The sequence below is a fragment of the Anabrus simplex genome, chromosome 12 (genome assembly GCF_040414725.1).
Source record: "Anabrus simplex isolate iqAnaSimp1 chromosome 12, ASM4041472v1, whole genome shotgun sequence".
NCBI classification, from domain to species: domain Eukaryota; kingdom Metazoa; phylum Arthropoda; class Insecta; order Orthoptera; family Tettigoniidae; genus Anabrus; species Anabrus simplex.
The window spans coordinates 38,785,242-38,798,466 of NC_090276.1; the positions used below are offsets into that span (position 1 = coordinate 38,785,242).

At 37.2% G+C, this 13,225-nt stretch overlaps 1 protein-coding gene across 1 annotated transcript in view; it reads left to right on the plus strand.

The window, feature by feature from the left end:
- Positions 1 to 13,225, plus strand: part of LOC136884557 (uncharacterized) — a 55,298-nt gene that overhangs the window by 17,087 nt on the left and 24,986 nt on the right. Inside the window, exon 4 of the mRNA XM_067156813.2 lies at positions 5,270 to 6,316. Coding sequence (XP_067012914.2) covers positions 5,270 to 6,316 — 1,047 coding nt within the window. The remainder of the gene's footprint in view (positions 1 to 5,269; positions 6,317 to 13,225) is intronic.

Consider the following 13,225-nt stretch of genomic DNA (forward strand, 5'->3'; position numbering starts at 1 on the left):
CAGTGAGCCGATTCACGGCTCATTGGTCATCGATCCTATTGCGTCTGTGTAGTGTGTACTGATAAGACAGCAGCAACAACATTCACTGCTTGTTGCTGCCATCCGGTCTTCATTCTATGAACTGCATTCCTATGCATCATCTAGCTTTCAGATTCCCGATCCTCCTGCAGTCGCTTCTTCGCATCAAGTTTTGATGTTACAAAGCCTTCCCCCGTCAGTTACAACTCCATTAAAGGAGTGTATAGAATTAGATGAAAAATATTTGTACACACAGTCATCAGATAAGAACACAAAACTTATGTAGTTATTGTTATTATAATAATAATAATAATAATAATAATTTTCTTAATACAGGTAGATCTCATTATACGCAATAGTTACGTTCCGTGGAATTCCCGCGCGTACCGAATTCGCTTAAATTGAAAGTCATTTTATATGTAAAATATAGGGTTAGGTTTCCATTTACTCACATCGTAAGTTTAAAATAGCAGAGATTGTTGGTATTTTTACAAAAATAACCATTATCATGTTTTTGAAACACACTTTAATGCAAAATTTATGCATTTAAAAATTTAACACTGAAACACACAATAATAAACTAAACTCTGCATACAAGCTCTTGGCTTTAGCTTGAATAGCAGCTCCAGAAAGAGGCATGTGTTGTTGGTTGTGATGCTCAATCCAACCCATTCTTTTCATCGCTTCCAAGCGGAATTTGGTCACTGTAGTCACACGAGTTATTAGAAGATTGAGCAGTTTTTTGAAATGATTCTGCATTGTCACAAATAGTTCTCACAGTGGATTCATTAAGCCTCAAAGCACGCTGAGTGTCAACAATACGCTCATCTTTCTCATAGTGATCCAAAACAACTTTGTTTCTAACGTATACGACTTTGGTACACGCTTCTTTCCTTCGACAGGCACACTTTCTTTCCTTTTACCTGGTGTGTTAAATACGAAAACTTTAAAGTGCAACTTCACAGATCTACTGACCAGAACTGATGATTCACGTCTCGACAAACACGTGAAATTTTCTGACTTGAATGTATTTCAGATAGTTGTCTCGGGGACAGTTTCCGGTGTTTTCTCTTCACATTATGGCCGCAAAACCTATGAAATAGAATTTTCTTTCATTTTACACTCTAATAAAAGAAACTATTAAGCATTTTCTGCCGTGTTCGTTACATTTTCTTGTAACCATTTTTATGTTTTCTTAGTTTAAGATTTTAAATGTAATGCTCAACCCGTATTGTAACTGTAGATATGTATGCCTTTTATGTTGTCTTTTTTTTTTTCCACCAACACTGTGGTGCAACATACGTGATGAAATCCAAGAATTAAAATGTCTTCCTATTTTTTATTTCTAAAAGTTGGCAGGTATGTTATCTTTTTAGGGTACACCTGAGGCACTGTTGATGGAAGACAGGTTTTTTTTTGGGGGGGGGGGGGTCACCTTCACCTATTACCAAAATCTTAGACTATTTATATCAGCACGATACTTTCTAATACAGGCGCACTCTATATTATTTGGGCCTGTCCACTGTATGAGCCACATAATTTTATGGTCGTCCTTGCTTGCTAGGCAATTGACTATCGCTCACATAAAATGTATGTTCCTTATATGCATTTGCATGCGTATGTACAGTTTTAAATTGAAGATCACACCTTTTCCATTCCAAAATAACATTCTTGTTTAAATTTGACAACCAACAATTATTGTAATATAAAAATCAAGTCAACAATGTTAGGTAGTCATACTTCCCTTCACCCCTTCCATGGCATGACCTCCATGTCCATAAGTATCTAGAGTATTATTATTGCTATACTAGCCTTCTCCTTTTATGACTGGTATTTGTCTTGGAAGCAACATTTCACTGTTATACCGTCTCAATTTCATTGTTTACAGTATGTCAGTTACTGTAAACACTTGTTGGATGAGTGCATGATAAACAATGAAACTGGTTGTGCGTTTTGCATTTTTTTCCCCCCAGGTTTAAATAAAATAATATGCTTTCTTCAGAATCACTCATATTAAGTTGAAAGTGCACATTGCCATAATATCAATGTAAGCATCAATTTGCAATAACAGAACTAGTCTTAAATATTGGCAGTTATGGTGAGAGATGAAGAAAAGTGGAAGAAGGCTCTGAAGGCGTGCTCTTTATTTTCATTCCTTTTATCACAGTTCTGAGATCATATTTCTCCAGATCCAAAACTAATCTGAATAAAAGATGGCCCTCACTTTTTCCTCCAAAAAAATTAAATCAGACTTAAAAAGTGCTTTGTAAAATCATATAAATGCCTTTCTTGTACAGTACGCATTTTTAGACAATCTTTGTCTTCGCGCCAACACTGGACGTTGGCTTCAGTTATGCCGTATTTTCTTGCGGCTGCACAGTTATTCTTTATTTCCGCGGGTTTAACAGTCATTAACTTAAAATTGGCATAGTAATTTCAAAGAGAATCTGTTGGAAATTTGCCTGCTGTACCTTTTCCGCGCATCTCTACAATACTATCGATAAACTTAACCATAATAGGTTAATATGGTTGTTTGATCCTGTATTGACTTGTCTGAATCTATTACAGAACTATTTTAAATAGTTTTGCAAGATTTTCTACAATACGACTATCCATGAGGAAAATATTCTTGCTGTCTATAAAACTGTTACATTTATTAAACGTCAGGTACGACCGGCTGCTGCTACACGCACATCTCGCTTGCCGGGTTCGGCCGACTTAAGCAGCTAGCGATGTATGTAGGCCTAATAACGACATGGACATTGAAGGTCAATGAACGAGTTTATTGCCCCATGGTATGGCCATCTGCTCTTGCATTTTTCGCACACATACCTCACAATTTCACCGTAGACTTCTTTAAAGTGTCCTTGTTGTGGGCCACTGAGGCATTTTTTAAGCTATCTTTGTCTACTAGAAAAATGAATTTCATTTTATGGGTCTGTATTGAACTTTGATTAAACCAAATAAAATACTAGAGTTATTCACTTTTTTAGTACAAATTAAATATTGTTTGTTAAATAAACATTTAATGGGACTGGTTTCGACCTATTTAAAGGTCATCTTCAGCCATATCGCATGTAAAGTATTTGAAACACAGTTGTTTTAAAGATGATCTTAAAACATATAAGTTTGACACTGAAAAATTGTTTATAGAATTTCCTGAAAACACATTTGTTGTAAGAAATTAGTTCACTTAGCTCTAGGAATATACAAGAAGGAAGTCTTAAAATATTCTTTGCAGTATTCAAGAATGTAGATAAAATTCAAAATTCAGTCTCGATGAGATGTGGAAAAGGGCATATATGCATAGTGTTGTTGTTGTAGAGGAGAAGTCGTCTTATGATATTCTTCTTATCACTGTGAAGCATAGATACACTTTAAACTCATTCATAATCTTCATGATTAATAGACATTTAATTTGTATTGAAAAGGTGGAATAACTCGCTTATTATTTAATTTGGTTTCATCTTTGTCTTCACGTTAATGCCGTATATTGGCTTTGATTTGGCCTATTCCATATTTTCTTGCACCTGCACAATTATTCTTCATTTCCGCATGTTTAATAACCATTAACTTAAAATTGTCATCATATTATCGACAAGAACTCGTTAAAAGTTTGCTGGAAATACTTGTTCCACCTATCTTTACAATAAAACGATCCATCACGAAAATATTCCTGCTGTCTATAAAACTTTACTAAGCGTCAGGTACAGTAGATGCAGTATAACTCTGCCACTGAGTAGCCGTGGCCTTTAAAAGAATTCGAAGGTTCGCATGTTTTGATGGCATTTTTCAGATATGAGAAACATTTTTGTAGAGGCTAATAGAATGTCATTCTGTCTTCACTATTTGTTGAGATCCAGTGATGTTAGAGGCACTGTACAACTGGTTGCCACGGCTAGCGATGTGTAATAAAGGGGCGGACTATAGTTGTCAACAAGTTTTGGGTATGCACGGGTTGGATGGGGGTGTCTGAAAAGAAGCACCGTTGTTACCATGGTAGTTGCCAATGGTGTTCATTACTGTTAGGTCGTGGATGCAAGACGACCCTTGATTTTTCACGAGATTCTGAGAAAAAAGGGTCGTCTTAGATTCAGAGAAATACAGTGTTTTCCTGTCTCTACCAATTTTTTAAAAGATTTTAGTTTTTAAAAAAAGTATGTGGTGAAGTTTGCAGAATGACATTTTGACATGAAATATGCAGATTTCTGGTTCAGGGAATCTATTGAAGAAGGTCCCAACACTACATCTTCAACAGTTCTGGTGTTTTTTCCTTGCTTTCTTTGAGAGTTTTCCAATAAAATTGCTACCTTAGCTGCTCTCGGAATCCATTCGGCAAAATTTTTTGGGTGATACGAAAATGGTTTAAATCTACCTGGCAAATGTCCAGAAATAGCATTAAAGTATGATGCCTTAGACATTTTTTCTCTTCTTACATCAGAACCATGATTATCTGTCTTAATGAAGTGGGTGGGATAATCAGAAAAGAGGGATAATCTGTTTGATTTGTTTTTACTGGGGTTTTTTTCCATGATCATTTAAGAAGTCTGTAATGTACTTCTGAACTTCACTACCAGCATTTTTTTCTCTCTCATTTGTTCTAATTCTCATTTTGCTCCATAAACAGCATTGAGGCTTTCTGCATTCATTTGTTGCAACAGCCTCATTTATCAATGAACCAACATCAAAATAAGGATCACTATCACGGAGTTGCTACAAAGTTTGTTCGAAAGCAGAGAAATACGCTTGTGATATAGATTCCCACAGGATACTTGAAATATTTGTCCTTATTGAGTATGTAATTCCAGTATAATTGGTCCTTTATTGGAAATTACAAATTTTCAAGCTAAATCATTCTTGGTTGCCAGAGTTTTTCCCCATTGTGCCAATTTGAGCTCATCAGTAACACAGCTATCAAGATGCTTGGGCTAGTGCATGTAGTGGGGGGCCACTGCACAAGCTACTTGAAGCCTCCAGCAGTGCCAATGCATTCCAAGAGACTTGGCCTCTCACAAAAATTGATGCCTGCCAGGCCATCAGCTGATATAGATTTTGATTCCCTTGGAGAATTTGAAATATTTGTTCTGAATGAGTAAATTCATAATTCCAATGATTGACAGATCTTTCTGAAATGAGGTCTTGAATGTTCCATTTATTAATGCCAACTTTTCTTGTTTTGTAATTATCAGTGCAATTTTATTTCCAATTTATTATTGCCGTTCATTTTTAATAATGTATTTTTCCATTACAGGTCCAAGACTCAACAGTGTCGTGAAAGAAAAATTTAAACCTCTTATCATAAGACACACCTTGGCAAGCAGACTGCGTATGGAGAAAGCTAACCCTTTGATAGGGCTTAATGTACCATCCCAGACTTTCAATGCTGTAAATGCAGAAAGAGCTTTGGATCCTGACCCAAATAAACCTGGCCCTTCAAATGCACGACAGTCTCGTTCTACTTCTGTTCCTGCTGTGCGTAAAGTAAATTTAAGTCATGCTAACTCTTTGATAGGGTTTAATGTACCATCCCTGTCTCTCAATACCATAAATGCAGAAAGCACTTTGGATTCTGACCCAAATAAACCTGGCCCTTCAAATGCACGACAGTCTCGTTCAACTTCTGTTCCTGCTGCGCGTAAAGTAAATTTAAGTCATGCTAACCCTTTGATGGGGCTTAATGTACCATCCCTGTCCCTCAATACCATAAATGCAGAAAGCACTTTGGATCCTGACCCAAATGAACCTGGCCCTTCAAATGCACGACAGTCTCGTTCAACTTCTGTTCCTGCTGCGCGTAAAGTAAATTTAAGTCATGCTAACCCTTTGATGGGACTTAATGTACCATCCCTGTCCCTCAATACCATAAACACAGAAAGCACTTTGGACCCTGACCCAAATGAACCTGGCCCTTCAAATGCACGACAGCGATCTAATTCTGTTCCTGCTGCACATAATGTAAATTTAAGTCATGCTAAAACCCCATCGAAGGTGATGGTCAATAATCCTCAGAAGGCTCCAGTTGCTTCACATACTGTTCCAAAGAAGTCAACTCTTGCTGGATCAAGGCAGAAGAAAGAAACAACTTCCCTGGAAAAGCCTAAAGCAAGTGGTAGGAAAAGTGTTTACAATGGAGTTACCTCCAAGGTGTCTTCTAGACCCAGTAGCATCAGACGGTCTCTATCCTGTATCTACTTCAATCGCTTGGACAAGTGCGACGCTCAAAAATATGTCATAAGAGGTCAGTCTGAGCCAGCCATGAAGGATGCAGATGAACATCATTCTGCAATGAAGTTTCAAGGTAATGTCAAACTCTTTGGTAAGCAAATATCTTATACATAAGCAGGGTTCCCAGTGACCTGGGAAGTCAGGGATTATCAGGGAATTACAAAATTGTCAGGGAAGTCTTTTAAAAATTGGTGTGTGTCTGGGAAAGTCAGGAAAGTTGACTGAAATTTGTTGTGTGTCAGGTAATTCATACTGATGACTTAACTGCAACCTGTGAATCCTTTGAAGAGAGGAAAAGTGATCAGTTGATGAGGTAAGTTGAATTTTATTTTAAAAAAATTAAAATTGTACATGTTTTGGACCATGGTAGCATTAAAACAAGATGAGTTTGTTGAAATGCTTAACAGTTTGTGGCGGCTCTGGCCCTACCAAGCTGTACAAGTATATTTTTATCTCAAAAAGGTTTCTTTACATTATCACAAATATATACGTCATCTTCAGTACGGAACCAAAATGAGAATAGTTACTTGTAACTTATCTTTACATTGCCGAGATAAGTGTATTTGTGCTTTGATATAGTTCTTGTGTACAGTTAACATGCTTTTCTTTTGTTTCAGGTCAGGCCTATGCATGAGATAAGATGGCAGGAAAAAAAATTTCTAATATCAGTGGCTGTATTTAACCCTTAATCCAGAGTTTGTAGATTGGCTCAGTGATGTACTGAACAATGAATTTGAAGCCTACTGTAATGTGTGCAGAAAGAAGTTTAAACTCAGCAGTATGGGGCGCCAGGCAATTCATTCACATAGAACTGGACCAAAACACACTCAGCTTCAGAATATTAAATCTAGACAGCCATCATTGTCATAATTTTTTGTCAAACCTAGCACTATAGTTCCGTTTTTATGAGTTTCGACGTGACAGTTAGCCGGAAGTCAGCCGCTGGTGCCAAATTGCCACGAATACAAACAGCTGATTTACGATACACAACACGAACAGAAATGTAAATACTGGAATATAAGTCCATAATCGGTTATTCTTTGTAGCAACATACATGATTCATGTAAGATCAATAATGCACAACACATTTAGGATAAGGCTACAAGATAAAAATATGTCAATGCTCGAGCAGATAAACTGTGAGAAAATTAAATTAAATGTCTACTCACCATGTAGAAGATCTCGCGTTGCTGTTAGATTCAGTTTCCCGTAACGAACGAAATAATCCTACAAAGCGAATATACCACTCTTTTCTCAGTCACTATCGGCATTGTCATCGTCTGAGGTTTCACTCTCGCTTGGCCCTAAAGAGATAATAAAGTCTTCAACATAATCGTCTGAACTACTTTATGCCCGTTCCTTCTGGCTATCCACCACATAAACTGGGTACTGGGGTTTGTTTTGTTTCAAGAGATGCATAAGATCCCCCATGTCATCGTGAACCGAAATATTGTGCTCCTTCAACCACTTAATCAACTCATTCTTTCTAGCTGCCATTGTTGGTGCTTTGTCAAGAATGACTCTCTAACATTACAAACAATTTCCCAGGCCCGGCTCCTTAGTGGAGTACCTCGTCCGAAGGGCTTTCTTCTCTTGGGAGCTTCATCCTTAAACGTAGGCGTCGACATAACAGAACATCAAATTCGCACACGGGCCTAAAATTAACCTACTATATAATTACCGAACGAAATGTTAAACTAAGCTACTATATAAAATAGATCACCTGTTAGACACTATTTACTACAATATAACGCGCTATACTATTAAAAATACTAAACAATACATTTATAAACTCTAAACTGCGAAATATAAACGAACAACAACCTAGCACAAAGACCGCGAAAAGAACTGAGCACAATACAACTCACAGCTGATAGCACGTGGTTACAGTAAACAACAAATCGACAACACTGCTAACCGCAACTGGAGTCTAACGAGCTCTATCGGAGCGATCGGCTGTCTATGATTGGCTGTTGATTAATTCACTTACCCTCCACCAAACGGCAGCGCTCAAACGTCAAGTCGAAACTCATAATAACTGAACTATAGTTCAACAGAATTAAGAAGTGTAGCTACTAGTTAAACAGAAACAAGTGTAGACGTTGGACGTGGATCTCGTGATCATGCCGCTGTCAAACCTTGTGTTAGTTCAACAGAAACAGTAAAGACTGAGGCAGGGATAGAACGTGGAAAGTCGGTACACTGTGCTACTTCTTATTTTAATAAAGATGAAGTAGCCAAAGCAGAAATTTTATTGGGCGTTAAAAGATCTTGCTAGTAAATACAAGAGGAGTTCATGTGCAGATATACGTGGTACATTTAAACTTATGTCCCAGATAGTGTAATTGCATCGAAAATCACCTTTGAAAGTGTTCCTACATGATTAATCGTGGTATTGCACCACATTTCAGCGAGTTATTAACAAACTCGTGAAGTTTCTTTTGATGAGTCACTCAGTAAGGTAACACAACAAGACAAATGGATCTCATTGTCAGATTTTTTGATATCAACACTCATAAAGTTGTTTCTATATATTGGAACAGTGTTTTTCTGGGTCATGTTACTGCCCAAGATCTTATGCAGTAATTTCATCCTGAACTGCAACCTCTTCAAAGAAGGTCTCAGTGGATAGGTCTAATGTGAACGTGAGCTTTCTCAGGAAGCTTAAAATGAAAATGGAGACAGAAAATCCTCAAAGTTATTGAACCTGGAAGTGTGTGGTTTGTATGATAGGTTGTGTGACTGTTATTATTATTATTATTATTATTATTATTATTATTATTATTATTATTATTATAGTGTAATGTACATAATATTTAGCTTCTTACTCATGTACATAGATCACTTTTATTGCCATACTTATATTTCCATTTACTTTATTACTTATTGTGTTCTCTTTATGTATTGCTTATTTTTTCAGTTTGTATCTTACTTTATCATTATGACTTTGTCTCTTTCTCATTATCTATATGCTCCGAATTTTATTCTATTTTATTTGTTGAACTCTGCTTTCTTTCTTCATTATATGTTGTCCAAATCTGTAATTTTTAGCTTATCTTTGATTTTATGATAGAATAGTACATTTCTTTTATATATGTATTATCTGTAGATCAATTATGTGGTTAAGTGTAAGAGAGGGCCACGAGCCCTAACTTCGCCACTGCTAAAGTCAATAAATAAATAAATAAATAACTAAATAAATAAATAAATATATAAAACAGATTTAATGATTGTAAATTGGGAGCTTAACTCATTCCTGCATAACATATATTATTTATTCAAAGACTCACCAGCTCGCCGGGCCCAGTTCACTGCAGTGACTGGTAGTACAATGTTCCCACTGAAGTATTGTACAGTCCGATGGCTTGAAAATGTTCATTGTCTGGAATGAGCCTTAGAAGCATTTCACCTTGTCAAGGCATATGTTGCATATGCTAAGTTGCCAGAAAGTAAGTCCTATAAAAATATTAAAGAACGAATCCAAGACCCTGTAATAAAATGCAAACTAGCATTTTTCAAAACCATTTCTTTGGAATGTGAGCCTTTTCTTACGCAATTTCAAAGTAACAAACCACTTGTTCCATTTTTATACTACCATCTGAATGAACTATTAAGAAGTTTGATTAATTGCTTTGTAAAGCATAGTGAAATCACAAATGCCATTGATGTTAGGAGTGCCGGGCTGAGTGACTCAGACGGTTGAGGCGCTGGCCTTCTGACCCCAACTTGACAGGTTCGATCCTGGCTCAGTCCGGTGGTATTTGAAGGTGCTCAAATACGTCAGCCTCGTGTCGGTAGATTTACTGGCACGTAAAAGAACTCCTGCGGGACTAAATTCCGGCACCTCGGCGTCTCCGAAAACCGTAAAAGAGTAGTTAGTGGGACGTAAAACAAATAACATTATTATTTATGATATTAGGAGTGTGATTTTGCTTGATCTACAGGACCCAACAAACTAATATAAGTAAATTTGATGTTGGATTTAGTATGAAAAAGGTACTTAAAGAACTAAAATTGTCAGAGAAATTCTTGGTTTTAAACATGAATGTCAGAAAATACTAGTGGCAGTTGTAAAAAAAAAAAAAAAACCTGTTGGATAAGATTCCTTTAAAGTATAGATTAGTGAAAGGTTTTAAGAGTTTGAACCCACATATAACATAGCACCAACAAAGTTTTGGTGAGACCCGAATGGAATATGTCTCGGAAATGTTGCATAAAGCTAACAAAATAACTGATAATATGGCCGATAGGGCTAAAGCGCAATATATTTCTTCATGTTGTGAATCAAAGGAAGCTTTGGAAACTAAAATCAAAGAATATATCTCAATATCTGATGACAGTATTACACCCTTTTTTTTCACCGATAGTCAACATCTGCCTCTGGCTCTTGATAATGTAGACTCTTCTAATCTCAGAGGGTTCCAGGCTCTTCATTCACTTGTTGACATAATTAGCGGGTAGCATAAGGAAATCTAATTACTACTTGAAATAAAATTTAAGAAGTGAGCTAAAATGGATTTTGTTATTATTCAAATAACCCTTTTGAGGGTACAATAAATCAACTTTGGTTACTTTTCTTTGCATTTAACTTCATTTCCAAACTTCCTTCTTTTTCTGAGAATGTTCCAGTTCCTCTTGAGTCCATTTTCTTCCAGTTAATTTCTTTCTCTCCTGAAATCCTGCCTTTTGTGTTACTTCTCTGAAACTTATTCTGTTTTCTGTCGTATCTATTTTAATTCCAGCGTTTTTCATATCCTTCTCAATTTCAATGAACCATGTTGGCTTGGACTTGTAACTGTTCAATAAGTTAAAGATTTGTTTAATTAGTCTATTGTTATTCTATAAATGTGTCCAAAAAACTGGAGTCGTCTTTTCCTCATTACAGTTGTCAGTTTTTGAACTTTTAAATATAGCTCTCTGTTTGATCGTAGTCTACATTCAGCATTTGTTGTTTCTTATAGGTCCCAGTATTTTTCTCAAGATTCTTCTTTCAACTTTTTCTCATTTTTCAAGATCCCCAATTCTTGTAAGTTTAAGAGTTCGTGCTGCATATAAAAATTCTAGCCGGGCCACTGTTTGATAATGTCTTGATTTCAAGTTCCCGGATAGAGATTTCTTACTGTATATATTTTTGTCATATGAAACATCCTTTCCATTTTGTTTACTCTTATTTCAATAGTTACTTTTTCTTTTGTGTTGTTTGTTATCCATTCTCCCAGGTATTTAAAGCAAGTTCAAGATGCGGTGGACTTATTTTATGATTGGACGCTTGCTGTGATTCGGGACCTCATTCCTACTCGTTCGATGTCCAGAAAATTCCCTCCATGGAAGAAGAGTGATACTAAAAGTGCTGAACTACAAAAATCGGTAGCCTGGAGACAATGGAAGAATGCGCCTTCCGAGAGTAATTATAAAATATTCTCGGACCTTCGCAAACACCACAAGTACTTATTAAGGCGGGATTACTCTGACTATATTAACGGAGCCTGCATTGAAGTAAGACACAACAGTAAGAGGTTCTGGTCACTTATAAATAGCAGAAGAGACAATAAACTAATACCGGAAGTAGTAACCTGGGACCAGTCTGTAGCCAGTGGAGCAGATAGATCTGAATTATTCAATGAATATTTTACCTCTAATTTTGTTAAACCTGTACAGTATGCTGATTTTCCTAAAATCAAACCTGTTATTTCCCATAGCTTCAGTAATATTTCCACCATTGAATCTGAAGTGTACTCCCTACTTTTGTCTTTGTCAGAAAATAAACCCACTGGTCCTGATGGTCTTAGCCCTATCTTTCTTAAGAATACAGCAGTAACTCTTTCATACCCTGTTAGTGTGATATTCAATCGGTGCTTCTCAGTCGGCTACTTTCCGAGCTCCTGGAAACTTGCGTATATCACACCCGTTCTTAAAGGTGGACAGAGGTCGGATATTGCAAATTATCGCCCGGTCTCTATTACCTGCTTTATCAATCATTTGTGAAAGGATCATCCATCAGCATTTGCTTGTGTTTACAAATCCATATATATCCCCTCAGCAGCATGGTTTCCTTCCTGGAAGCTCCTGCGTAACTAACTTGGCTATCCTCCTCCATCATGCCACGTCTGCCATCCACGCGGGCTCTCAACTTGATGTATGCTATATCGACATCGCGAAGGCCTTCGATACCGTGGATCACACCCGTCTTGCGCACAAACTTTCTGAACGATTTAACGTTCATGGGAGACTCCTAGCTCTAATTAATAGCTTTCTGAGCGAAAGACTACAGCGCGTTGTTCTTGATGGATGCAGTTCTTCTCTCACCACCACCCTCTCTGGTGTCCTGCAGGGTAGTGTCCTTGGTCCACTTCTTTTTGCCCTGTTCATTGATGACCTTATCGATACTGTTTCCCACCATTCATGTGAAATACTGCTCTTTGCTGATGATTGTAAAATCTTCAAGCAGATCGATTCTCCTTCAGATACAATCCAATTGCAAAATGCACTTGATTCACTGTCAGGTTGGTGTACTACATGGCGTCTTAAACCTCATCCCTCCAAGTGTTCCACCATTTCGTTCACACTTCGTAAATCCCCCGTTCTACAAGAATATCGCCTACTGAGCCAACCGATTGCTCTTGTTGACAATCAAAAAGACCTAGGAGTGCATTTTGACAGTAAATTGTTGTTTGTCTCGCACATAAACAGGATTACCTCACGTGCTATGTCACTCCTTGGTTTACTGTACAGGTTTTCTGACATCACAGATGTAAATGCCCTCAGAGCATTCTACGTTTCCTGTATCTTACCTATTGTTGAATACGCCTCTCCAGTCTGGTCCATTTCTGCTTCTTCAAACCTCAGTCACCTTGACCGTGTACAATCTTTTTTCTGTGCTATCGTCAGAGGCAGGGTCCCTGCATGTCGCAATCTAAGCACTATCCAAGTGCTTGGGAAACTGAACCTCAAGACTCTTTCTGCTCGGAGGAAAGTAGCCGAC